Source organism: Ochotona princeps, chromosome 2, assembly GCF_030435755.1.
Source record: "Ochotona princeps isolate mOchPri1 chromosome 2, mOchPri1.hap1, whole genome shotgun sequence".
Classification (NCBI taxonomy): domain Eukaryota; kingdom Metazoa; phylum Chordata; class Mammalia; order Lagomorpha; family Ochotonidae; genus Ochotona; species Ochotona princeps.
This window is the reverse complement of record NC_080833.1, coordinates 14,254,407-14,281,977: the sequence shown is the minus strand read 5'-3', so window position 1 is coordinate 14,281,977 and position 27,571 is coordinate 14,254,407. Positions and strand designations below refer to the sequence as shown.

The window sequence follows — 27,571 nt, the reverse complement described above, 5'->3', positions numbered from 1 at the left end:
GTGCGCATGCCATCGCTTGCTTGCTCAGTGTTGGAGGATCTGTCAATAGCAGGAGGATTGCAGCAGATTCGAGCCTCCGGGACCATCCTGGCAGCAGCTGGGGAGCACCAGTAGCTTCCCTGCAGAGAACGGTCACTCGCAGCCGCTCATGTAGTGACTGGGGCATGCCGCCCTTTTACCCCACTTTAAGGGGCTATGTGTGTGTGCGCGAGAAGTGTGTGTGTCTGGAATAGTAACAGAAGTGAATCAGGTGTTACTGTATTGAGTAGTTTCTCATGGAATTGAATTCTGTAAGTAATTTCTGAAAGGCTGCCTCCGGTCCGTCCCATAAGAGCCAGTGCAGTCACTGTGACAAGACTCACTACAGGGCTTGGCCCCTCCTCCATCCCTGTCCATAAACATCTCCCCTGGCGCACCAGTTCCCACTGTGTGTGTAAAGGGATATTCATCGGTGGAATTTACTTCTATGCTTTTAAAACGTATTTTAATATTACAAAGGTGAGAGGGTACAGACCCCTGCGGGCCTCCAACTCTGATTAGGTTGGGGGTAGTGGATGAGTTTTCCCTCCTGTGTCCATGATGGGGTTGGGGTGGGCAGAAAGTGTGCTGCTTCTTGCTGTCACACTACATCAGTGCCCAGGGATGAGATGGTCCTTTGAGGCCGTAGGTAGGAGAGAGGGTGTTACTTGAGTGATCATGATTGTTCTGAGAGGTTGTCAGCTTTGTGACATCAGAGGTGCAAAATTCTTTCTAGAGCCTATTGGCTCTCCTCATCTACTTCAATGTAGTCAGACCGAAGCCGGCAGCCAAGAGCCTCTTCCGGATCTCCCACGTAGGTGCAGGGGCTTAAGCGTTTGTGCTATCCTCTGCTACTTTCCCAGGTGTGTTAGCAGGGAACTGGATTGGAAGTGGAGCAGCTGGAACTCAAACTGGGATGCCAGCACTTCAAGCAATGGCTTTACTCACTGTGTTACGGCACTAGCCCAATCCAGGTCTCTTCTCAGTATTGGGACTCTCTACTACTTGACCCATTGCATACTGGCCCCAAGAGATGTGTGCGCAGGAAGCTGAAGTTGGGAGCGGAAGCAGAACTTGAGCCCAGGCGTTGCAATATGGGATGTGGTCACTGCAAATGGCGTGTTAACCCCCACACCAAATCCTCACCACTGCCTTAAGGTTTCCTCCCAAAGGTTTGTGTTTATTTATGATTTACTCGTTTATTTGAAATGCAGAATTAGAAAGAGGAAAAGACAGAGCTCTTCCATCTGTTGGTTCACTCCCCCAAATGGCCACAACAACCAGGGCTCGGCCAGGCTGAAGCCAAGATCCTGGAGCTTCTTTCAGGAATCCCACTTGGGTGCAGGGGTCCAAGTTCTTGAGTCATCTTCCACTGCTTCCCCAGGCACACTAGCTGGGAGCTGGAACAGAAGTGCAGCAGCTGGGACTTTTTATTTTTTTAAGATTTATTTATTTTATTACAAAGTCAGATATACAGAGAGGAGGAGAGACAGAGAGGAAGTGGAGCTGCCGGGATTAGAACCAGCGGCCATATGGGATCAAGGCGAGGACCTTAGCCACTAGGCCACGCTGCCGAGCCCCCCGGTCCTATCTCTTATATGTAAAGGTGCAAGCCAAATGGCCATGTAAAGGAAGTGGCCCAGTGTAGAAGGACACTGTGAATCTTGAAGGACAAGGAACATAGGATTACAATTGATAGGATAACATTTGTATGAAAACAACTGATTGGATACCATTTGTATAACTTATTGGATATCATCTGTATGAGAACAACTGAATGGATAGCATTTGAATGAGAACACTTGGTGGGACATACAAAACAAAAGGGTTCCAAACAAGGCTGTGGAAACAATTGATGTGTTGCATAGATAAACTCCTTCCTTATCGTATGTGACCTTCAGTCTGTAAGTCTGAAAGCATTAATAAGCTGCCGCTATTGACCATCAGTCAGTAGTCCATGTGTGTTATTATAGGCTCTGGGCGCCAAGTCTTAGCGCTGCAGGACAGCGAACAGCCCAGGTAAAGGAAACGGCATATGCCATGACCCCGGGGCAGGAGGCTGCTTCTGTAGTTAATGCAAAAGAGAGGCAGGCGCTGTTGTCAGAGCCAAACTGGAAGAAAGGAAAATCGCAGGAAATTAGGCCTGAGCTGTAAAGCGGAGCAGGGAAGGCCTTTGTCACTTTTTCCTGAGCGAGTTGCAAAATCTTTGGAGGTTCTGAATGACATACATCGGTTGTATGCCGAGAACACACTAGGAGGAGGCAGGGGTTGGTGCTGCGATACTGTAGGTTAAGCTGCCACCCGTAACACCATCATTTCTTTTAGGAGTGTCAGTTCAATCCCAGCCTCCTGCCTTAGGGTCTTTGCATATGGCATATCCGGCTCCCTGCTAATGTACCTTTGGAGGTAGCAGATGACAATCTAAGTGCTTGGGCCCCTGCCACACCAGCAGGAGACAGGCTGGAGTTCTTGGCTCTGGCTGCAACCTGGCCCAGCCCTTGGTCCACTGTGGGTGTTTGGGGTGAGGGTTGGTGAACCAGCAGATGGAAGGTCTCTGTCTCTCCCTTTCTTTTCTCTCACTCTGCCTTTCAAATAGCTAAAGCTTTTTTTTTTTTTAAGATTTATTTATTTTTGTCGGAAAGTCAGATTATAAGAGAGAAGGAGAGACACAGAGAAAGATCTTCCATCTGCTGATTCACTCCCCAAGTAGCTGCAATGGCTGGAGCTGAGCCAATCTGAAGCCTCGAGCCCAGAGCCAGGAGCTTTCTCTGGGTCTCCCATGTGAGTGTAGGGTTCCAAGGCTTTGGACCATCTTCGACTGCTTTCCCAAGCCTCAAGCAGGAGCTGGTTTGGAAGTGGAACCAGTGCCCATATGGGATCCCAGTGCGTGCAAGGCAAGGACTTTAGCCACTACCTTTTTTTTTTTTTTTTTTTTTTTTTTTAAGGAGCCTAGTAAGGACACTTTTGCAGTGGTTGGGGGAGAGAGCAGTGTACCAGCAATGGCACAGCAGCTTCCCTCTCTATACTGTTTTGAGGACCAACTCAGTAGGTTTAGGTTTTGTGGAATGACAGAGATCCACCACTGTGGGAAAGATGGTAGGATCCTGAGGGGCTGGCAGCACTGGAAGTAGAACAAGACTATGTTTTGGACTGGGAAAGCATGCGAGCTCTGCTGCACACTGGAGATGCCAAGTAGGCAGAAGGTTATGCAAGGCTGGCATTTTCGAAGCCCTGTCAGGTCTGGAGATAGAAATCTTGAAGCTACCCACATGTAGCTGGCATTTAAAGCCACGCGAGGAAGATGACATACCCAGAAAGTGAAGACAGAGAAGGGGTTCAAAGGTCTGACCTGGAGGCCACTCAGGTCAGCAGGCTGAGGGTGAGAAAGCAGAGTGGCAAAGGACATAGACAAGGCCTGGCCACCGAGTAATGGGAAAACCCAAGTGGGTCGCTGTGGGTCAGGAGACAGTGTCTCCTGTTAGCTAGGAGGATCTGGGGGCAGGAGGCAAGGCCCTAGGTGACGTCAAAAGTTCCCTCCGAGAATAACCGCCCCAGACTCATTTAAGTGGAGCTGACCAATCAAGCCCTGTCATCACCACTACCTAAGGAGAGCACGGCCCAGTGCAGGTGTGACTGCAGCAGCCCACGCACCTTAGCTGCCTTGCAGAGCGATGAACCTCGCCGGGGAGTAGATTTCAATAAAATTGGTTTTACCACCATTTTGGTCTCGGTAGTCCTGCTGTTTCGGGGTGGTTTTGTATCTAACATCTCCTAGAGGATGGGGTGAATAACAGGATCAGATCTCTTCAGGAGAGGTCTCTGAAACCTCACCATGAGGTTTCCCAATGCGGAGGCTACCGGCAATCTTCATGTGAGTGATAGGAAATTAGAAAGCAGGGCAGGGGTTGTGATGCCAGCTTCCTATTGGGCACCGATTCAAGTCCCAGCTGCTCTTGTCTTGACCCAGCTCTCTGCTAATGCACCTGGGAAAGCAGTGGAAGATGGCCCAAGTCTTTGGGTTCCAGCACCCTCATGGGTGACCCGGCTGAAACTCCTGGCTCCTGGCTTTGGCCTGGAACATCCTGGGCTGTTGTGGCCATTCGGGGAGTGAACCAACAGATCTCTCCATCTCTTTCTATGTAAGAAATATTTTTAAAAGAAGACTATGTAAAAACCATAGGGAGGTGTGCTTTCTAGACTAATGTGTATCAGATAGGTCCTAACAGATCAAGTTGAAAGTTGAGGAACCTCAGTGTTTTCTGCTTTTGTGGTATCTGCCTTGCTTGCTTGGCCGTGGGGCTGTGTGAACTCCAGGCCCGACAGCCTACGTGAACCTGACAGGTCTTGTAGGCAGAGCACTCCTCAGGAAGGAGGCCCCTGGTGTGCTTTTTAGATAAGACTTGCTCACTATCCCACAGTCCACCAGTTTGTACTATTGAAAGTTGCTTGCTTCAAACCCACTTGCTCTTTTTGAAAGTTAACATAAACTGACCAATCATGACTATATAACTGTGTGGAATTGGCCTGAACTGTGCTGTCCAACCTCGGGACTGGTGCTGCTCTCCCCCAGTCCTGCTGGACTGGAGGACTGGGAGCCCAGACTAGTCTTAATAAACAGCCCTTATGCGTTTGCATGGACTTTAGACTCCGGATGATTTCTGGGGATCTGAAAATCTGGATACAGCAGAGTCAAAATGGAGCTTCTACTAAATGGTATCTGACCTTCTGCTAAGTCAGGAGATAACAGCTTTGAAGAATCAGCTTGAATACACAGGAAAAGGACAAGCTGATTCCTCTTAGCTCATGGGAGTACTTGCTCCTGGCTCCAGCCTGATGGAGCCCTGGCTGTAATAGCCATTTGCAGAATCAATCTGAGCCAATGGATGAAAGATCTCTCTCTCTCTCTGTGCCCTTCCCCCTCTCTGTGTAACTCTGCCTTTCAAATAAATACACAATTTTTAAAAATGTTATTTAAAAGGCAGAAACACAACTCCCTTTGCTGGTTCCCTCCCTAAATGTCTGCAACAACTAAGGTTGGGCTAGGCCGAAGCCAGCAGCTGGGAACTCTCCCACGTGAGTCTCACGTACTTCCACTTGAGTCTCAGAGACTTTTGGAGGGCATCTAGGTCCCTGGCAATAAGTCCCCAGTGATGAGAAGGCCCCAGCCAAAGGCAGTTGGCCTCAGACACAGATCTCCCAGATTGTAACCCATGCGGCAGCAGCAGTCAGCTCCTGGCTGGCTTCCTCACCAGGCAGGTAGGAAATGAGACAAGCCTACCAGTGAGAGAGGGGGTGGAAACAGAGATGGAGAACTTCAGTATCAAAATCCCGACATTTGTTCATGGCTCATTGCTACTAAGAAACTGTGTGAGCTTGCAGGCCAAATGGTCTATGTGACCTTTAGCATTGATGGGCCCCAATCCTCATGAATTAAGGCCCACCTAAGTCTGGTTATCTCACAGGTGGTTCCAAGTAATTAAGTGGGTGCTTCCCTTAGTTGCTGGAGGCATGGGCTGTGCGGCGGAGATAGGGAATGTGTGGTGTTTCCCCTCACCTTGCAGGCTATTGTGAATTGCCCCAGTCTGATGATTCACTCCCCAAGTGAGCCGCAACTGGCCGATGCTGTGCCGATCCGAAGCCGGGAACCAGGAACTTCCTCCAGGTCTCCCACGCGGGTGCAGAGTCCCAATGCTTTGGGCCGTCCTCGACTGCTTTCCCAGGCCACAAGCAGGGAGCTGGATGGGAAGTGGAGCTGCCGGGACTAGAACTGGTGCACATATGGGATCCCAGCGTGTTCAGGCGAGGACTTTAGCCGCTAGGCCACTGTGCCTGGCCCCATCTTAAGTCTTAATACTGTTCCAGAACTTGGTCCTGAGGACCCAGCCCTCCCAGGGGGCAGGTTTTGGGAAACCTCCTGTCCTGAGGTGGTAGTGGGAGGGGGGAGGAGGATGTGGTGGTTTACTGTTAGGTCAGGTAACAGACAATTAAAACGCTGAAATTTCTTGAATTCCACACCCTGAGAACCTCTGCACAGCAAAATGTATAAGTCAGAGGGCATCTGCCTTGTCAGCTGTGTTCCCCCTCATTAAACTTACTACCTTGCTTACAGCTACTTTGTCTCAAGTCTGAAATTCTTCTGTTGTTCCCAGACAAGGATCCCTGCCGCAGCCACCCCCACCAACCTTCCCTTTCCAGCCCACTGCTGCTCTGTACCGTGTTTTAACCTATCTAACCCTGGCCACTCAAGTGGCAGAGAGCTTCGCCGCCAGCCTCCAGCGGCTGCCTCCCAGGACAGGACACAAGTACCTGAGCTTTTTCCAGTTGCCTCCCAGGGAAGCATACCAAGCAGGAAGCTAGAGTGGGAAGGGGAGCCAGGATCCAAACCCAGGCACGCCAATAGCGAACTGCAGTGCCAAATCCCAGCTCCTGGGATGAAGTGTTGCCTGAAATTAGAATCTCAAAGCTACTTTTTTTGTTGTTTTGTTTCAAACTGAAAATCAGAGTTAACAGAGAGAGGGAGAGACAAAGCGAGAGATCTTCCATTTGCTGGTTCACTCCACCAATTGACTGCCATTCCCAGAGTCAGGAGTCAGGAGCTTCGGGATCTCCCATGTGGGTGCAATGCTCCAAAGCCTTGACCCATCCCTGGCTGCTTTCCCAGGCCACCAGGAAGGAGCTGGATGGGAAGTGGAGCAGCCAGGACTAGAACCAGTGCTCATATGGAATGCTGCAGATAGAGGATTAGCTCCGGCCCCAGGACAAGTGAACATGCTGGTCTGATTTCAAGGGCTGTTTCTACAATGCTCCCCTCACTCAACCGACAAAAACTCCCCCTTCTGTACCTTGCTAGTTAACACAATCAGTGTCTTGTTTTGACCCCTCTGTTGGAGTTCTCTGCCTGTTACCTCAACCCACATCGATGTAGTTACCCAAGAAGGAAAGTCTTCATTCCACCAGGCACCATCTTGTGAGCTTTGAGTCCCCTGGCCTGTGCTTCAAGTTGCCCCTTGTTACCTGTCTTGTCTTAGAAGTATGGCTCTCCCACCAGAATTTCTCTTCAGGGCCTCAGCTTCCCTTAAGCCTTCAGCCAAGGTCTAAAGAACACAGCTCAAGGTCAAACACACTTGGACTGGAATTCCAGCAGGGTTCTCATTCGAAAGTAAATGTCTTCAACTATTCCTTCTCCAGGGATACTCCTCATTTTGCAACATTTTGAAAAGGCTACAACCTTAGGTCCTGAGGCAAGAGGGCGTGTTAAGGAAATGCTTTTAAACTAAGGAGCTACCTCAAACAATCAGGAAATCACGTACAGATAAGATTCAGCAGTGGGGCGGCAATCTCGAGTAAGAATTTTCCCGCGGGAGAAATCCCACCAGCCAGTGCCCCTACATAGCCCAAGTCGGCCCACCTAGAGGACTACAACTCCCAGCATGCTTCGCAATGAGTGATCGGACGCAACGCCTGCTGGGACTCGTAGTCCCGCTCTAGTTCAGGGGCAGGCCAGAACGCCCCTTGACGTCACGAGGGCTCGGGAAAGGACTGGACACCGGCCCAGCATCAAGTTAAATCTGCCTCCAGAAAGGCGACCCTGCTTTCTTGGGTGGTTCGGTGTTTACTCTCAACAGATCCCACCCCCCCCACCTGGGCGGACCCACTGTGTGCCTCGGTTAGCCTCTCGCGAGAATCTTTCACTTAAGGGGGGGACGTGCCGGAGGAAAGAGTAGTCTTCTGTTGGAGCAGTGGTTCGCACGGGGCTCCGCACAACGCTGGCCGAGACGCCACTGCTTCAGCGGGGACGGTGAGGACGTGGCAGGAACGCTGCGGACGGCTGCTTCCCCTTCGTCCGCCAGTCCGACTGGAGGCGCGGGCTGCGCAGGGCCTGCCGGGAGCGCGCATGCGCTCTCCGCGGAGGGGCGCCACTTCCAACGTCCGCGGGCGCGGGGGGTGTCGGGTGGTGGCGGCGCTTTGCGGCCGGTCGTGCGTGCTGGGCGCGGGCGGGCGGGCGCGGCGGCAGTGGCGCGCACAGGTGATTGACTGGCCAGCTGGCTGAGGGATCGCCCGGTCCTCTCTTCCCCGGGCAGGTGGCGGAGCCGGCCGGGCTGGGGAGGCGCTCGTAAGGACAAGGCCATGGCCCCGCGGCTGCAGCTGGAGAAGGCCGCTTGGCGCTGGGCGGAGACGGTGCGGCCCGAGGAGGTGTCGCAGGAGCACATCGAGACCGCCTACCGCATCTGGCTGGAGCCCTGCATCCGCGGCGTGTGCAGGTGAGGGCCGCCGGGATGGGGTGGGAAAGGATGGCGGGCCCGGTGCGTGCCTGGGGAGCAGCGAGGTGTCTGCCGCCTCCCCGGGCTGCGCGCGGAGGGGCTGCTGCTGCCCAGAGCTGCTGTGGGGAAGGCTCCGGATGCTCGTCCGGAAGATGGCGGTGCAGATGGGCGAAGGTGGGAGCCCAGAGCTGCTCGCTGTGGTGCTCAGCCTTTTTCTCAGAAGGAACTTGTTGGACGTGAACTTTCAGCACAGCACATCTCTGAGTGCTGACGCCGAAGCCCCCGATCGATGGTCTTGGGCTTGGAGAGAGAAGCTTTAGGAAACCCGTGGCCGTCTGCGTCACCCGTACCTCCCAGTCCCAGAGAACCTGCTCCCACTTTGGATCCCCGGTTCTTCCCCAGCCTTCTCCTTCCGGCCATTCTGCCTGACGCCGCTGGACCGAGCGTCAGGTGTGCGCCGTGTTGGCTGCTACCCTCCCCTCCTGCTCAGCCCTCGAACGCGGCGACTCTGCCTTGTCCCCTTCAGCAGGAAAGCTAGTTTTTGTTCCCAAGTATTGCTGAATGAACTTGGCCACGCCGGGCAGGCTCAGGAGGGTCCTTCAGCCAGCTTTTCGGAGTCTATGTTGCTCCCCACTCCCAGCCCCCAGGCAGGGTTGCAGCTAAACCGTGCAAATGGGTCTTTCCAAACTCTGGCCCTCGGGCTCACCAAAAGGGCACATCTTGCCTCCAGCCACAAGTTCTTGTGCTGATGGAAGTGGGTGTGTAATAGAATTTGAGCAGCTTGATTGGGTTATAATTGACATACCATACAGTGCTCACTTGAATGTGTACAAGCCAGTGTCCCCCACCCCCCAGTCCCCCGTATAATCAGTTGTTTAGCCATCACTGCAGTTTGGGGCCCCATTAAAAGATCTTGTACCCGTTAAATTAGAAGAGTTCTCCCCAAGTCCTCATCGCTTACCCTGTACCCTCACCCCATCTGTACGCAACTGTTGATTTTGTGTCTAGGCATTCGTTTGAGCAGAATCGGGCACTGTGTAGCGTTTTGTGACTGGCTCTGTTAATGTTTTGAAGGCTCATCTACGTTGGAGCGAGTACTATTGCTTCATAACGTATGGCTGAGTCATATTCCTATGAATGGATAGAAACACTTGGCTCACCCACGCATTTTTGATGGATGTCTTGCTTCTTTTGGCTGCTGGGCATGGTACTGCTGTTAAGTTTGTTCCATGAATTTCTGTTGAGCACCCCTGGCCACTTCTCCTGTGGGATGGCTGGCTCATGCTGTTTCTGTTTAACTTATGGAGACACTGTCAGCCGGAATACTATTCCACCTAAGCAGGACACAACACCCGCACAGCTGTTCCTGCGCCCTCTGCCTGGCTCAGGGCCTGGTGTTTTATCCCAGTGGGTGTCCTGTAGTAGTTTTCTGTGATCCTTTTCCTAAAGAGTGGAGTGTCTTTTCTTGTGAGTGTTGGCCCGTTTTCATTGTATCTACTATGTTACAATATGTATCCATCCTGTGGTTGAGGGCCATTTGGACCTCTTGGCTTTTATAAACAGCAGTTGAATGGGAGAGTTTATGTGTGAGAGCTGAACTGTTGGATCACAGGATGAGCCGTGGTCAAATTTGTTTTCTAAAAGAGGCTGCCCTGCTCTACATGCAGTGTAGGAGAACTCTAGGAGAAACCACATGCTTGCATCCTGCATCCAGGTATCTTCCTTGGAGAAGTGTCTGTTCAAATCCTTTGCTCCTGTTTCAGTTGGGTTCTTTTAATTTTTGAGCTGTCAAGAGTTCCCTACTCAGGCTTGACTGGTAAAGATGTGTTTCCAGTTCTATTAGTTGTCTTTTTGCTTGATGATGCCCTTAGAGCTCCAAGATTCTCATTTTGATATGGTCCACCTATGGTATGGTGACAACGTTTGAGCAGTTGAGCAATGTCAAATATCAGAGAAAGCCTCCATCCCCTTTTTAAGATGTATTTATTTTTATTGGAAAGGCAGATCAGATTTACAGAGAGAAAGGTACTCCATCTGTTGGGTTACTCCCCAAGTGGCTCCATTGGCTGGAATCAGGCCAGCGTGAAGCCAGGAGCCAGGGACTTTTTCCGTTGCAAGGTCACAAGCCTTTGGGCCATTTTCTAATGGTTTCCCAGGCCATAAGCAGGGAGCTGGATGGGAAGTGGAGCAGCTGGGACCTGGACTGATGCCCATATTGGATACTGGTGCTTGCAGGTGGAGCGTTAGCCATTGAGCCATTGTGTTAAAATGTTTTAACATTTTTCTCGTTTTAGAGCTCTTTGCCATGTTCCCCTGATGCTCAGACCAACCTGTGAGGATTTGTTTTTGAGTTTAAAAGCAAATATTTTATAAGATTTGTTTTTTTGTTGTTGTTGGAGAGTCAGATATACAGAGGAAAGACGGGAAAATCTTTAGTCTACTGATTCACTCCCCAAATGGCTGCAATGGATGGAACCAAGCCAAGCCCAACCTAGGAGCCAGGAGCCTCTTTCTGGTCTCCCATGTGGGTGCAGGGTCCCAAGGCTTTGGGCCGTTCTCGACTGCTTTCCCTGGCCACAAGTAGGGAACTGGATGGGAAGTGGGGCCACTGGGCACCCATATGTTATCTCGGGGCGCGTGCAAGGCGAGGACTTTAGACAAGGCTACTGCACCAGGTGCTAAAATCTTATGGTACATTTTAAACAGGCTGGCACAGTGAACCCCTTTTCCTCAGTTTCAGCAGTTATGTTTGTCTTCTCTTCATGCTGTGCTTTTCCTGCTTACACAAGTGTAATCTAAAAGTTAGCAGTTTTATGTGTGTTCATTGGTGAGATAGGTGGTTGTGTGGTACTTGAAGCTACTACCCTGGCTGTACCCTCTTGCACATTGACTCCTAGGGAAGGCCTGCTCCTTAACTGGTAGCTGAATGTGTAGGAAACACTGCCTAATCCCAGGCCCACAGCCAGCCTGTCTCAGCCCTAACAGTGCATATAGTGTGTATAATGTAAATGGTCTTTGTATCTGTGAAGGGCAACAAGTATCTAATGGGTGCCTCTTAATCTCTCTGAAATGTTAATTTATTCAGATTTCTGTGTTACCACCTGTGGGCTTGGGGTAATATTCCAGGGTAACACTGGGATGAAAATCCTTTGAAATGAAAGTGTCTGCATACCCTGTGTTTAAAGCCTGTGACAGACAATATGATTGATATTTTATGAAAACAAGAGGGTCACATTTCATATTTTTTTACAGTTTGCTTTTACTTGATAATATCTTCCATGGATTTTTCTTTATTTTAGATAAATTTAGTATCTGATATTATGGGATGTGTGTGGATTGTAAAGTGGTTTCGGGTGAAGCAGATTGACACATCCATCTTCTCACAGTTACCTTTGTTTTTATTTTGTAGCAAGAGCAATTAAACCGAGGCATTCAGCAGGGATCCATACAGATCTGTCTTCCTGGTGGCTCTGTGGTATTTCATTGTATGGAAGTAGTAGGTACATTGTAATGTATGTAGGAAATCCCTTCAGTCAGTTTTTGGTTTCTTACGTTACAATGACAGCCTTCTTTGTACATAAATGGTTGACTTCACTTAGGAAACACATGAAGCCTGAGTGACCACTTGGCAATTTTGATAGGCAAAATGCTTAGACTGCTATCTGCAGTAAGAATCCTTGTTATCTTCCCAACTCATTCGGATTTTTGTATGTGTGAGGATTTTATTTATTTGAAAGGCGGATTTACAGAAAGGAGAAACATGGGGAAAGAGGGAGGGAGAAAAAGAACTTTCATTCCTTGGTTCACTCCTCAAAAAACTAGAATGGCTACAGGTGAGCTGATCTGAATCCGCTAGGAGCTGAGGAGCTAGGAGCTTCCTCCAAGTGTCTGATGTGGGTGCAGGATGCCAAGGACTTGAGCCATCCTTCACAGCTTTCCCAGGCCATAATTGGGAAGCTGGATCAGAAGTGAAGCATCCAGGACTTGAACTGGTGTCCGTATGGGATCCCAGTGTTGCTGATGGTGGCTTTACCTGTTATGTCAAAATGCCTGCCTCAGCATTCCTATTCTTAACATAGTGGAAATAGCATGTCCTTCAGCGATGTACTTGGTATAACACCTGTGGACTACTGACTGAGGGTCAATTGCAGAAGCTTATTAGTGGCAGCAGGCTTCTAGACCAAAGGTCATATAGGATAAGGGAAGAGGTATTGAGCTTAAGGACTGGACCCATCAATTGTTTCCACACCCTTGTTTGGAATTGCTTTGTTTTGTATATCCCAGTAAGTGTCCTCATTCAAATGCTTTCCATCCAGTTCTCATACAAATGATATCCAATCAGTTATTCTCATCTTGTAATCCTATGCTCTCTGACCTTCTAGATGTCCTTGTACAGGGGTAGGTGTTTGGGGCAGCAGTTAGGAGCTATTTTTAATTAGTTTCTTACCTTAAGGGAGGCAGGCAGGAGGGCAGGTAGGCAGTCAGGAAGGAAGCCAAGAAGGAAGGCAGGAAGGAAAGGAGGCATTACAAATGTCTGTATGAAATTGCGTTTATTTCTCAGTTCTGTTCTCTTCTGTTGGTTAATTCCATTGACTGTCTCTTTACTAGAAGTTTTAATTATACTGTTTTAGAAACATTGGCAGTGGGTAATGCTGCTCGGTACTCTTGGATTCCATTACATTGAGGATACTCAGTCCAGGCTGTCATCAGTGAGTGGGAGAAACTCAACTACATCAGCAGGTTCCCACTGGGAGGCAGCTGATGAAGACTTAACTGCTTGGGCTCCTGCTGCCCATGTGGGATATCTGAATGGAGTTCTTGGTCTTTAGCATTTGGGGAACGAACCTGCAGATGAAAGATCTCTATCTATGCCTCTATGATGTAACTCTGACTTTCAAATAAAATAAAATATCTTAAAAATTAATTTGAAACTCACATTTATAGATGGAGATATACTCCACTCATATTTCACTCCACAGTGACTGGAGTTGGGCCAGGCTGAAGCCAGGAGCTTCTGGGTCTGGGTGGCAGGGGCCCCAGCACTTGAGCCATCATTTTCTCAGGCCTTTAGCAGGGAGCTGGATAAGAAATGAATCTGCAGGGACTTGAACCAGTGCCCATATGGGTGTTTTATTTGCTAAGCCACAATAGGCTCTGCTGTTCAGTGCTCTATTGTGATGTATACTTTGTCCTTTATACAAGTGGTAATCATTTGGAGTTACCTGTATTTGGCTACTAAGAATAAGCTTGCAGTGAACCATGTTACAACTGTCTTTCGGTGTAGTATGTAGCCAGTCAAGCGTCACTTAATGACAGGTATAAATTCTAGGGAATGTGTCATCAGGCAATTTAGTTCTTGTGGAAACATCAAGTGAACGTACACAAATGAAGGTAGTTTCAACATCACTGGATAATACAATCTTATGAAAATATTGTCAGACGAGTTGTTACTGTTAGTTATTTAAAACAGTTTGAGTTCTAGTTCATACTATATTATGATATTATTACACACAGCTAATTGCCTCAACCTGGTTTGGAAAACACCAGATGCAACGAGGTATCTTAGGAGGTTTATTCCAGCCGGGTGGAGGTGATGGAGAGAAAAAAGGGGAAGGGGAAGGGAGGAGAAGAGAGCGCTGCACCTGGGGGCCTTTTTGTCTGCAGGAGTGTGGGGCGGGGATTGGGAGGGATTGAGGACAGGCCCCAAGGGATTGGTGCCTGCAGGTGAATGCCTAGAGATGATTGGTGAGTGGGCGGGGTTGGGGAAGGGGCTGGAAGATTAGGGGTGGGATTCTCAGTGGAATGCAGGTTACATCTGATTGGTGGATGGCTAGACTGACACGAATTTCATGAGATGTGAGGAAGAGGAAATGGCTCCTGGTCCAGGGTGGGATATTCGAATAACTCCTTACAGTTACTAAATAAGTGTATTTAGCTTAGATGGATAATACTTAACTGTTTTCTAAAATTATACTATATTTTTCTATGATCAATGTGTAAGTTTAGTTGCTAAACATATTAACACTTGGTATAATTAGTAAATTAATCCATCCATGCAGTTTTAAAAATAGATTAAATTTATTTGAATGGGCCAGCAGTGAGGCACAGCAGTAGAGCTGCCTCTGACCAGCATCTCGTGGACACCAATATCCCATGGGGCACCAGTGCGAGTCCCGGCTGCTCCACTTCCAGCCCAGCCCTCTGCTAATGCACCTGGGAAAAGCAGTGGAAGATGGCTTAAGTACTTTGGCCTCTACACCCAGTGAGACGCAGGGAATAAGTTGCTATCTCCTGGCTTCAGACCTGTCCAGCTGTAGCTGTCACCATCAGGGCAATGAACCAATGGGTGGAAGGTTTCTGTCTCTTACTTTCTGTAACTCTGCTTTTTTTTTTCAAAGATTTTATTGTTATTGGAAAGCCGGATATACAGAGAGGAAGATCCTCCATCCGATGTTTCACTCCCCAAGTGAGCCGCAACGGGCCGGTACGCGCCAATCCGATGCCGGGAACCTGGAACCTCTTCCGGCTCTCCCACACAGGTGCAGGGTCCCAAAGCCTTGGGCCGTCCTCAACTGCTCTCCCAGGCCACAAGCAGGGAGCTGGATGGGTAGTGGAGCTGCCGGGATTAGAACCGGTGCCCATATGGGATCCCGGCGCTTTCAAGGCAAGGACTTTAGCCGCCAGGCTACGCCACCGGGCCCTGTAACTCTGCTTTTAAAATAAATATATTGCTGGGCCTGGTGCGGTGGCCTAGCAGCTGAAATCCTCGCCCTGAACGCGCCGGGATCTCATAGGTGCTGGTTCTAGTCCCGGCAGCTCAATTACCCATCCAGCTCCCTGCTTGTGGCCTGGGAGAGCAGTTGAGGACGGCCCAAGGCTTTGGGACCCAGCAGCAGTGTGGGAGTACCAGAAGAGGCTCCTGACTCCTGGCTTCGGACGGGTGCAGATTGGCATAGCTGTGGCCGTTGGAGCCACTTGGGGAGTGAATCAGCAGACAGATCTGCTCCATGTATCTGACTTTACAATAAAGTTAAATAAAATCCTTTTAAGTAATATGGGTTATATAATGTAATAATTTTTCCTTTTAAAGAAAGACTTATTTTTTATTCCTTGGGCCATCCTCAACTGCTTTCTCTGACCAGAAGCAGGGAGCTGAATGAGAAATGGAGCAGCTGGGATACCTCCTGGTGTTCATACGGCATCTCTACGCCTGCAAGGCAAGGACCCTAGCTGCTGGGCCCCTGTGCCTGGCCCAATTGGTTTCTTAAACTTTAAAATATGCAAGTATACTTTTAAAAATATTGGAAAATGGAATTAAAAGTAAACTTATTTGGGTGCAAAAAATGTTGAAATCTCGTAGAAGGGTGTCTTCAGAAAGTTCATGGAAATTGTGTACTCTGAAGAATATATGTAAATTTCAAACTGTACCAAAAGAAACATTTTAATTTCTTTTTTGTGAACTTTTTGGACCAGCCTCATTGGTTTAAACCTTTATTTTTTTTCGGACTATCCAACACAGCACTTCAGAGATTTGCAACACTTTTGGCAAGCTCTCTGGTCTGCATTTGATAGAATTCACGTTGCCAGTTGCTTTCCCAACTTCTCCCTGCAGGAGTTATAGGAGAATGGAAACCAACAACTGTTGGGTGACCTGTTCTGGCTATTTTGCTTCTATTTTCACTTATATATTGTATCTAATTTCTGAGAACTTGATACAATAATACCAGAGGGAAACATGTGAAGTGACCAGAAGCTACAGTCTAGATTATTTTCTTTTTCAGTTAAAAAAAGTAAATTTTATGTGTCAATTAGTAACAGTGTAGTTTAAGTACCCAGTAAGAATTCTCACCTCTCCATCCATTAATTACAGCATTCCATTCACACACTCTACAGCAATTACTAGGACATGCTAAGTGAGCATCAGTTCAAAAGTTGGCTGCTGTACTTTCCATGCAGCACCCCTGCTGGTGTGCCTGGGAAGGCCTGGGAAGATGGCCCAAGTACTTGGGAGACCCAGCGGAAACTCTTTGAGTCCTGGCTTTTCATCTTGGCTTTTCATTTGGGGAGTAACTTGGTATATGGAAGATCTCAAACTCTCTAACTTTGGCTTTCAAGTAAATAAATAGATCTATTTTTAAAAAATCACTACCTCTTATTGATCTTTTTAGGATTTCCTTATGCAATTGAAAGCCAACACAGATTTATTTTAACTCTCTATTTCTCTCTTTTTAAAAGATATTTAAAATATCTTTTACTTGAAAGATTTAGAGAAAGTACAAGTCAGAGGTCATCTGCTGCTTCACTCCCCAAACAGCTGCATTGGCCAGCACTGGGCTGATCAGAAGCTGGGAGCCAGTAGCTTCTTCTGGGTCTCCCATTGAGTGGAGGATGTGGGCCCTCCTTAGCTGCTTTCCCAGGCTAGTAGCAGGTAGTGGAACAGCTAGGACTAGAAGGGATGCCCACTTGTGATGCTGATGCCACAGATGGGGGATTAGGTTGATGTACCACTGTGCCAGCCCTCTCCCTGGCCCCTCTTTTTTTTTTCTTTTAAACTCTGAATATTTTGCAGCATTTGGCCGTCTTTCACTGCTTTCCCAGGCCACAAGCAGGAAGCTGGATGGGAACCAGGGAGGCCGAGATATGAGCCTGCACCCATGTGGGATCAGGGCACGCCCAAGGCGAGGTCCCCAACCATTACGCCATCGCAATGGGCCCAGCTACTTGAATTTTATAGGGATATTTAAGAGATGAAAGAGATGTTTTTAGTAAAAGATAACTGCCTCCCAACCTCAAAGATGCAGAGCTGCAGAGCCAGTGTCCCTGCTTGGATAAGCGCCCATGACTTGGGACGTGAAGCCCACATTCTGATGGCTCCTTTGTCCTGGGTCTTGTCAGCCCTGTTGGCTGCAGGTTTGTCTCAGATCTTTTGGTTAGTGTTCAAACTCCAGATGCTAACATTCCCAGGGCATTCTATGTTCATTATCACTGTGCTTCCCTTCAAAAAAAAGAAAAAGATTTAAATAAATAAAACCACTTATTTGAAAACATCGTTTCTTTTGCCTTTTCTCCTCACAGAAACGATGAGGACCTGAGGCCTGTTGACTGGACCCAAAGCGTCTTTTCCCTCTGACCCCCATCACCATTGACTTGGATTTCTGATCCACATTTCTCCTCTAGCAGCTTTCCTTTCACATTTCTCCCTCTTAGATTCTTCCTGGAATGTCTTTTCTGTTTCAGTTGGAAAACTGTCCTCTCCATTCCTTCAAGTTTGGGAAGGCAGCAGGATTTATTTATGCTTTGAATATCTAACATTTGGGCCTGGTTCAGTAGCCTAGCGGCTATAAAGTTCTCGCCTTGAACGTGCTAGGATCTCATGTGGGCGCCGGCTCATGTCCGAACAGCCCTGCTTCCCATCCAGCTCCCTGCTTGTGACTCTTGGTACCCTGCACCTGTGTGGGTGACCCAGAAGAAGCTCCTCCTCCCAGCCTCAGATCAGTGTAGCTCTGGCCATTGTGGCCACTTGGGGAGTGAGTCAGCAGACAGACTCCCTAGCTGTCTCTCCTCTGTGTAACTGACTTTCCAATAAAATAAATCTTAAAAAAAAAATCTAACATTTTAAAAACCTTGAAAAAGAGGAAACAGTTCATAAATGCTATTTGCCGAAGAAGTGAAGCTTGTAAACTCTTGAGCTGATTTCTGGTAAAACATCTTAGTTGAAAAGCAGGAGAGGACATGAAGGAAACAATATGGAAATAATAGTCTTACCCATTTTGCTATAGCCCTTGACATTTTTTACCCTAATTAACTATGTAAAGATTGTCAAAAATATAATAAAAGAAAGCAAAAAAAAAAAACCCAAAACCAGATTCAATATGCCATAGGATGAATTTTTAAAAAGCAGGAGAGGGTCTTTCTAAATGCAGGTCAGGTTTATTTTTTATCTAAGCCCTTGTAGTGGCTCCTTCGTGCTCTCTGGATATTTTCAGTTCTTAGTTGAGATATTCTGTTATCGGAGCTGTCCACCAGCTTCTCCCCAGCCTCGTGGGCCTTCACAGCTTTCTGCAAAACCTCACACCAGTAGCTGTGCTGTGCTGCCTGCTGGGGACTGCTGAGCGCTACCTTATTTATGCAGCTTTATCTCTCTAGGCACTGTCCTCTGCTCGGAGCATTCTTGATTTCCCCTCCCCAAAGTGACTTTGCCTGTGCCTGTGCCTTGGTGGGCTCCCAGCTGGTAACCCTGCCTCTCCTGTGAGATTTCTCCAAGTACGGTGTGTACTTCACTCGTGCTGCCACAGTGCTGGACTGTCTCAAGTTGTCCTCCTACTTACCCCCCTTCTATATTGCAGTGGGGGAAAGGGAAAGGACCGCTCCTTGCTGCCAAGCTACATCAGCATCCAGGACAGGAGGATGGTCTTTGGATGATACCTTAAGAGACCCCGATGTAGGGAAGAGTGTTCTGAGGATATTACTTGAGTGGTTTCAATAGTTGTGAGACTTTGTCAACTTTATTGTACCAGGACTGAGATCTTTCCAAGGTCTGTTGGCTGACCAAACCCACCTTAGTGCATTCACGGACCCAGATACTTGCTGCAGAGCTTGGCCGGAAGAGTTGTCCAACCTGTACTGCTTTCTGTCCTCTGACCCTCAGTGTCCCCTGCTGGCCTGGATGAGCTAGCTGTTGTGTGCCCTGTGTGCATCTGGATATGCTTTTCCACTGCAGAGTCATCAGTAACTGAGGAGGTCCCGTGGTTATTTCTATTTTGCATTCATAGACTTGAATGGTTCCTACATTGCTTGTTTACCATTTAAGAATTAGAAGGTGTGTCTGCCTTTGGTATAAGAAGCTGGCAGTAGAAAGAAGTATAATCTGCTGCCCCATGTTTGCTGGTGTTCTTAGGTATAGCTGATGGAAGCTTGAAACAAGCACTAGGGAAATGCCTCAGGAATTTGGGGAGGTTTATTTTTAATTTTATTGTCAATAGAAGTTTTCTTTGGTATGATTTTTTTAAATTGGAAAGTCAGATATACAGAGAGGAGAGACAGAGGAAGATCTTCCTTCCGATGATTCACTCCCCAAGTGACTGCAATGGGGGAGCTGAGCTGATTCAAAGCCAGGAGCCTTGGGTGCATGGTCCCAAGGCTTTCGACCATCATCAACTGCTTTCCCAGGCCACAAGCAGGGAGCTGGATGGGAAGTGGAGCAGCCAAGATCGAATCAACACCCATGGGATCCTGACGCGTTGAAGGCAAGGACTTTAGTGTTTAGTCTACAACGCCAGGCCCTGTTCCTGGAAGTGTTGAACAAGTAAGAACAAGTAAATGTTTGCAGGAGTTTGGAGTAAGGAGTGAATCCAGCTCTGCCTCTGCTGTGCCGGATTTCCCCTCAGGTTGTAGGGACAGTCACGCCCTCCATGGCCACCACCACCTTGAAATGCTGACACCACAGAAAAACTGCTGTTTTTTTGTTCTTCACTCAGTTCCCACTTGAAATGTTTCCTGAGGTTTGTGTTGGGTTGGATTGTTTGTACCTCCAGAAGAGGACCCAGAGCCTGGGCATGGCAAGTGGGATACAGAAATTGGGTGCACTAAGGAACAGGCGCCTGCTCACAAAGCCAGAACCGGATCTTCAGTCTCCACATCAGGTGGAGTCTGGTGTCCCAAGATGAGGGACATTTTCTGAGAGGCGTGTCTTGGAGTGTGCATCTTACTGTGGCCACCCACAGATCCAGGTGCATGTGTGGCCCTCTGCATACTGCTGTACGCTTTCTGTGCTTGACCTGAGCATGGTGATTGCAGGACATGACTGTAAGTGAATGAGCTCAGAGTGCCAAGGGAACCAGCAGGCTGGCCATCCTCATGTTTTGTTTGTGATGTGGTTGTCCGTCTCCAGTTAGTTCCCTATAGCCAGAATGAAGAATCTATGGGGCATGGGTAGAAGGTACAGTTTCAAGGTTATGGGGACTTTGTGGCAGCACTAGGCTTTCCTGGATCCTTTTGATACTGGAGAAGTTACCTGATTTCTTTTCTTTTTTTTTTTTTTTTTAAAGATTTATTCGTTTTATTACAGCCCCATATACACAGAGGAGGAGAGACAGAGAGGAAGATCTTCCATCCGATGATTCACTCCCCAAGTGAGCCGCAACGGGCCGGTGCGCGCCGATCCGATGCCGGGAACCAGGAACCTCTTCCAGGTCTCCCACGCGGGTGCAGGGTCCCAATGCATTGGGCCGTCCTCTCCTGCTTTCCCAGGCCACAAGCAGGGAGCTGGATGGGAAGTGGAGCTGTCAGGATTAGAACCGGCGCCCATATGGGATCCCGGGGCTTTCAAGGCGAGGACTTTAGCAGCTAGGCCACGGCCGCCAGGCCCAAGTTACCTGATTTCTAAGACCAGAGAGAAAAATACTGATGTGAAATCTGTATTAGGGGCAGCTAATAATAGATGATTCTGCCTGGCTAGGGTATTTTACACACTAACCATTGTGTCCCTCTGTGAAGATGTCTATTCCTGCCTCCTTGTAACTCAGCCTGCTTGAGCTGGCTTCACACTTTGATCAAAACAATGCATACAGGGCCCGGTGGCATGCCCTAGCGGCTAAAGTCCTCGCCTTGAATGCCCCGGGATCCCATATGGGCGCCGGTTCTAATCCCGGCAGCCCCACTTCTCATCCAGCTCCCTGCTTGTAGCCTGGGAAAGCAGTCGAGGACAGCCCAAAGCCTTGGGACCCTGCACCTGTGTGAGAGACCTGGAAGAAATTCCTGGCTCCTGGGTTCAGATTGTTGCAGCATGGGCTGTTGCGGTCACTTGGGGAGTGAATCATCAGGCGAAAGATCTTCCTCTGTCTCTCCTCCTTTCTGTATATCTGACTTTGTGATTAAAATCCAGGCACTGGTAGTACAATGCAATGTCCCAGCTGGCATGTTGGTCCCTATGCCAAAGACCAGCCACAAGAAGAAAATTTCTCTTTGATTTTTCTTTGTGATTTATCTGATTTTGTTATTCAGGTACTGTCCCATTGTTTTTGACAGGTTGTAATCCTATCATTGATTTATTTTGTTGCCCAAATTTATTGCCGAATTTGGCCAGTGCAAGGAAACCAGTTGCACATTAGCAGGAAGCTGGACTGGAGAACAAGTTCAGGGAATGTGGGAGTCCCAAGAGCCATGTAACTGCTCTATCAAAGTCTGCCCTCATCCCAGGCTGTGCAGTGTGTCAGCAGAATCAATTTTAAAGCCTTTCCTCCATATGATACACTGCATTGCTGTTAGTCTTCCCATGTCTTTTTCCACCCCACCAGGTATTTTAAAATTAAGTGGTAAATTGTTTTTCTTTTAACAGACGAAACTGCAAAGGAAATCCAAATTGCTTGGTTGGGATTGGTGAGCATATCTGGTTAGGAGAAATAGATGAAAATAGTTTTCATAACATCGATGATCCTAACTGTGAGAGGAGAAAAAAGGTAAGGCATCTTTTTCTAAACTATTGCTGTCTGGTGTTCCTTGGTATTGATTTTTGCTTTTGTTTTATGTCTGATCAGAAATTAATACTGATTTCAGGTAACCCATGCAGCTGTAAGATAAGCAGTAGAATTTAAGAATTTAGGCCATTGAATTGAAACAGTTCAGAATGGTATGCTTTTATCTGGTAGCTATGTAATCTGCCAGGCTTTTAATTAAAATAGTTAAAAATATAATTCTTTCTTTGCTTAAGCATTGTGCACTATTTATTTTGAACTCTTTAAAGTCTTCACTGGGAAGATAATATTCAGGGCAACAAATTCTCATAATAATACAACTTTGATTTCTGGTACTTGTATTTTGTATGTGTATATTTTATTTGGCCTGTTTTTTCAAAGGATTCATTATTTTCTAACCATAAAGCTCAGCATTCACAAAAGTCAACTTTACTGTTATAGTTACCTTGTTTGTGAATTCGGGAATCTTGACTTTGTTTTGAAAAAAAAATTATCAATCCCTACCACCTCATCTCCCACATCTTCAGGATATAAAGTAATTTTTCTGGATGCTGGTAGATTAGGGGCATAGCAAATGAAAAACTTATGTGTATGTGTTCAAAACTGAGCTTGTCTAGAGTCCACTGTGAAGTAGTTAAAACAACATGTTTTATAATTGTCAACGTTGTATTTTTGTAGAATTCCTTTGTGGGTCTGACAAACCTTGGAGCTACTTGTTATGTCAACACATTTCTTCAAGTATGGTTTCTCAACTTGGAGCTTCGGCAAGCACTATACTTATGTCCAAGTACATGTAGTGATTACATGATGGGAGATGGCGTCCAAGAGGAGAGAGGTTGGTGGGGATCGTCTGGGAGAGCTCTCCTGTGCACCTGGATCACTTGAGAACCAACCAAAGGGAGGGGACAGAAGAGCTTCTTACTGCCAGGCGTAGGGCTAGGTCTGTTATAAATGTACCCAGGATTCAAAATAGTTTTCTTCTTTTCTAAGAGTGTCTAAGAGCCTGATACAAGAAGTACATGTGACTCTTATAGCTTAGCAGTTTTCATTTATGTGAAACTTGGTGATGATTATAGTTCATTAGTTTCTATTGATTGATAAAAATAAATTACTGGAGGCTTTCACTGTGGTGTAATGAGTTAAGCCACTGTTTGCAGTGCTGGCATCCCCTGTAGGGTGATAATGGTTTGAGTCCTGGTGCTCCACTTCTTTTTTTTTTTTTTTTTTTTAAGATTTATTTATTTTATTGGAAAGGCAGATATACAGAGAGGAGGAGAGACAGACAGGAAGATCTATATCCGATGATTCACTCCCCAAGTAAATGCAACGGCTGGTGCTGCGCTAATCCAGTGCCAAGAGCCAAGAAATTTTCCTGAGTCTTCCACACGGGTGCAGGGTCTCAAGGCCTTGGGCCGTCCTTGACTGCTTTCCTAGGCCACAAGCAGGGAGCTGGATGGGAAGTGGAGCAGCCGGGATTAGAACCAGCGCCCATATGGGATCCCGGCACATTGAAGGCGAGGACCTTAACCATTACGCTATGGCTCCGGGCCCATGGTGCTCCACTTCTGATGCAATACCCTGCTGATACACCTGGAAAAGCCGCAGAAGACAGCCCAAGTCCTTGGGGCACTGTCCCCTATGAGGGAGACCTAAAAGAAACTCTGGGCTCCTGACTTCATCCTAGCACACCCCTGACAGTGTGGCCATTTGGAAAGTAAGCAGTAGGATGCAAATTGTCCCTCTTTATTTGTCTTTGCTTCTCTCTGTGTAATTCTGCCTTCCAAATAAATGAATAACTCTTAAAAGAGTAGGTCAGAAAGGTTATTCTTTTACCTAATATGAAAAATTTAATGAGTATATCAATGTAGCTACAGACTTTTGGCCTGATTCCCAAAATGAGTGATGATGATGTTCTCTAAAGTTATATCTAAACAAATTCACCACCAGCTACCAGTATGCTTCTGCATTCAAAGAATCCATCTCAGATTATTTCTACTGGAATAAATTATTTTGTTTTCTATGTAGTATATAACATTCTTTTGCTAAGTTAGATTATTTTTAGAAATTTTTCTTTTGCATTGGAGCTCCTGTGGTTCCATATTCTCCTAATAGCTGGGAGTTGGTGCCACGGGTGTCTAAGATTTTACAGATCTGGAGTTCTCATGAGAACTTTTGACTCTTATTTTCATCCATAAAAGCTTCTATTATTATTATTATTATTATTATTATTATTATTATTATTATTTTAAACATTTATTTTTATTGCAAAGTCAGATATACAGAGAGGAGGAGGAGAAACAGAGAGGAACTTTTTCCGTCTGATGATTCACTCCCCAAGTGCACGCAAAAGCCAGTGCTGTGCCAATCCGAAGCCAGGAGCCAGGAATTTCCTCCCAAGTGTCCCACACGCAGGTGCAGGTCCCAAAGCTTTGGGCCGTCCTCCACTACTTTCCCAGGCCACAAGCAGGGAGCTGGATGGGAAGTGGAGCTGCTGGGATTAGAACTGGCGCCCATATGGGATCTGGATGCGTTCAAGACGAGGACTTTAGCCGCTAGGCCACTGCGCTGGGCAGCAAAGTTGGGTTTCTTAGCAGCCTGCTTGACAGAGATAAACCTCAGAGTATTGGTCCTGGTAAATAATTCCGTTTACTATAAAAAAAATTTTTTTATAAGTTATTTATTTAAAAGCTAGAAGGAGGGATCTTCGTCTGCCGGTTCACTTCCCCTTGATGGCCACAACAGCTAGGAATGGGCCAGGCCAAAACCGAGAGCCAGGAACTCCATCCTGGTCCCACATAGGTGACAAGTATCCAGCTGCCCAGATTATTTTATGATGCTTTCTCGGGTACTTTAGCAGGGGACTGCGTAGAAAGTAGAGCAGCCAGGACCTGAACCATTGCTTCAACTTCAGATACTGGCCCCTAAAAGTTAGTTACAAGTTTGTATCCCTTTTGAGGAGAGGTATCATTTGTCCGATGTATCTGGAAATAAGAGAATGAAGTTTTGTTTTCCCAAAGTTCCATTCCTATAGTTCCTAATATTTAAATATGGGTCAATAGTATATAAATTATTAGACATTTCTGGGCCCTGGAACCCTGCACAGAGTCACCTGAGAGGGTGTTCAGGAAGGAATCACACAGCTTGATCATTCAAGTGGAAGAGCCTCATGGGGAATAAGAGAGGCACAATTGATATTCTAGTGCTCTCCTTAATAGCTGGCATAGGAGCAATACTTGGAGAGCTTACCCCAGAATAGTCAAAGAAGGATGGATTTGGAGCTGAGAAGCGTAAATTAATAACTGATATGGAAAAGACAACACTGCATCCATTCTGCAGTTTTGTTCAAGTTCCAACATCTCATTTGACCCAGCTTCCTGCTAATGCATTCCCTGGGGAGCAGTGGGTGATGCCTCAAACACTTGTCTCTCTTGCAGCCACGTAGGAGACCCAGATGGAGATCTGGGTTCTCCACTACAGCTTGGCACAGCCCTTGCTGTTGCAGGCATTTGGGGAGCGAACCAGTGGATGGAAAATCTATCTCTCCTTTGCTTGTTAAATAAAATGAAAATGAGCTATTTTAAATTGTTTTAGGGAGAATTCTGAGATCCATCCTTCTCATTGTATACTCTTGCTAGCTCATTAAAACTTGAAGCTCTAATTTTCATTGTGCATATGGTTCCCTTCTCCTTAGGATTTATTTTTATATGAGAGAACAGGTTGGGGAGAGGGAGGGAGGTGGGGAGAGGGAGGAAGGTAAGGAGAGGGGAGAGAGCGGTAGGGAGGGATAGAGAGAGAAAAAGGTATCTTCATTCACTGGTCATTCCCCAGATGACCACAATGGCTGGAACTCAGCTCATCTGGAGCCAGGAGCTTCCTTTGGATTGCCACATGGGTTCTGAGGCCCAGGAACTTGAGCCGTCCTCCACAGATTTTCCAGGCCATTAACGGGCATGGTTCAGAAGTGGAGAAGCTTTCCTTTCTAGTTCCCTGCCTGACGCTGGAGAAAGCAGTAAAAGATGGCCCAAAGCCTTGGGTTCCTGCACCTGTGTGGGAGACCTGAAAGAAGCTCCTGGCTCCAGGCTTCAGATTGACTCAGCTCCAGCCATTGTGGCCACTTTCTCTCCTTCTTTCTGTAAATCTGATCTTCCAAAAAAAAGTTAATAAACTTTAAAAAAATAATAAGAAGAATTGGAGCAGCCAGGACTAGAACCAGCATGCATGTCAGAAGTCAGTTCTGGAAGTAGAGTGTTAGCTTGTTGAGTCACTGCTCTGGTTCCAAGCAAATAAATTTTGTAAAAAGACTATTGGAAAAGAAACCAAAATAAAAGGATCCCAAATTATTGGAGATGTCATTATCCATCACAGTGGAAGTCTAGTTTCTCATTGTCAGTCAGGGACTATTTTTTTTTTAAAGATTTATTTTTATTACAAAGTCAGATATACAGAGAGAGGAGGAGAGACAGAGAGGAAGATCTTCTGTCCGATGATTCACTCCCCAAGTGAGTCGCAACAGGCCGGTGCGTGCCGATCCAATGCCGGGAACCAGGAACCTCTTCCAGGTCTCCCGCACGGGTGCAGGGTCCCAATGCATTGGGCTGTCCTCAACTGCCTTCCCAGGCCACAGGCAGGGAGCTGGATGGGAAGTGGAGCTGTCAGGATTAGAACTGGTGCCCATATGGGATCCCGGGGCTTTAAAGGCGAGGACTTTAGCCGCTAGGCCACGCCGCCGGGTCCATCAGTCAGGGACTATGCCACTGCACCAGCTCCAAGTAGTAATTTTTTTAAAACTCGATATTTTCTTTTAACAGATTATGAACCTCAAACAATCTGTGAGCACCTCCAGTACTTATTTGCCTTGTTGCAAAACAGTAATAGGCGATATATTGACCCATCAGGATTTGTTAAAGCCTTGGGTTTGGATACCGGACAACAGCAGGTACAACATTTTTTTTCCTTTTAAAGAAAATATCCAAGAATTCTTTAGAATGTTTGTAAAGGAAGATGTGATGTTATGGAATATCTTTTTTTCCCCTGGTTTGATTCTCCAGCTGGCAGATTTTTTATTGTACACACGATATACTAGGCCTCTGCTGGGACAAGTAAATCTGTATGTCCAGGACCCGGAGCAGGTGTGGGTCTCCTGGGTCTTCACGATCAGTGGACCGCGATGACCCACATCCTACAGGGGAGACAGGCAGGCAATGGAGACAAGTGGTGCTGCACAGGTCCTGGGTCTCCCTCCTCCAACTCCCACAGCTGTCTGCTTGGACCTCTGCCCTGCATCTTCAACCTGCCAATTCGCTTCCTCCACGTGGATCTCATGGCGCGGAGGTGTCCAGGAAGATGGCACTAAAGCAGAGAGAGCTAGGATGTTTTTTAGTATTTGTATTACACAGTTCTGTTTCTGAAAACTGTTACATGGTCACAATTTGGTTTAATACAGCTATAGTCCTTGTTTGAAAATGTTGTTGTACACATATTCTTTTAGAAGGCTTAATTTTATTTGAATTAGGAGTATGAAAAGATGATTTTCTTTTATTAATTTGTACTTTAGGATGCCCAAGAATTTTCAAAGCTCTTTATGTCTCTGTTGGAAGATACTTTGTCTAAACAAAAGAATCCAGATGTGAGGAACATTGTGCAACAGCAGTTCTGTGGGGAATATGCTTATGTCACTGTGTAAGTCTGTTTCCAACTCTTTCATGATACGTTTTATTCTAAGACAGTTGACTGTGTTGCCTAGTGAAGGTTTAGAAGGGTTATCATGGGACTGAAATATTTATAGCAGTACATTTCCGTGGGAACATGTAAACAACTGAC

At 47.0% G+C, this 27,571-nt stretch overlaps 1 protein-coding gene across 4 annotated transcripts in view; it reads left to right on the top strand.

Moving 5' to 3' along the window:
• The first annotated feature begins 746 nt into the window (after positions 1–746).
• USP48 (ubiquitin specific peptidase 48) overlaps positions 747–27,571 on the top strand; it is a 65,908-nt gene continuing 39,083 nt past the window's right edge. For 2 of the 4 annotated variants that reach the window (XM_058676478.1, XM_058676484.1), the window contains exons 1-5: positions 7,947–8,279; positions 21,616–21,736; positions 22,430–22,586; positions 26,560–26,687; positions 27,306–27,430. In XM_058676478.1, coding sequence (XP_058532461.1) covers positions 8,146–8,279; positions 21,616–21,736; positions 22,430–22,586; positions 26,560–26,687; positions 27,306–27,430 — 665 coding nt within the window. In that variant the 5' untranslated portion in view covers positions 7,947–8,145. Of the gene's footprint in view, positions 833–7,599; positions 7,817–7,946; positions 8,280–21,615; positions 21,737–22,429; positions 22,587–26,559; positions 26,688–27,305; positions 27,431–27,571 lie in introns of those variants that run through there. The other 2 variants (XM_058676471.1, XM_058676474.1) reach the window with 2 other exon arrangements.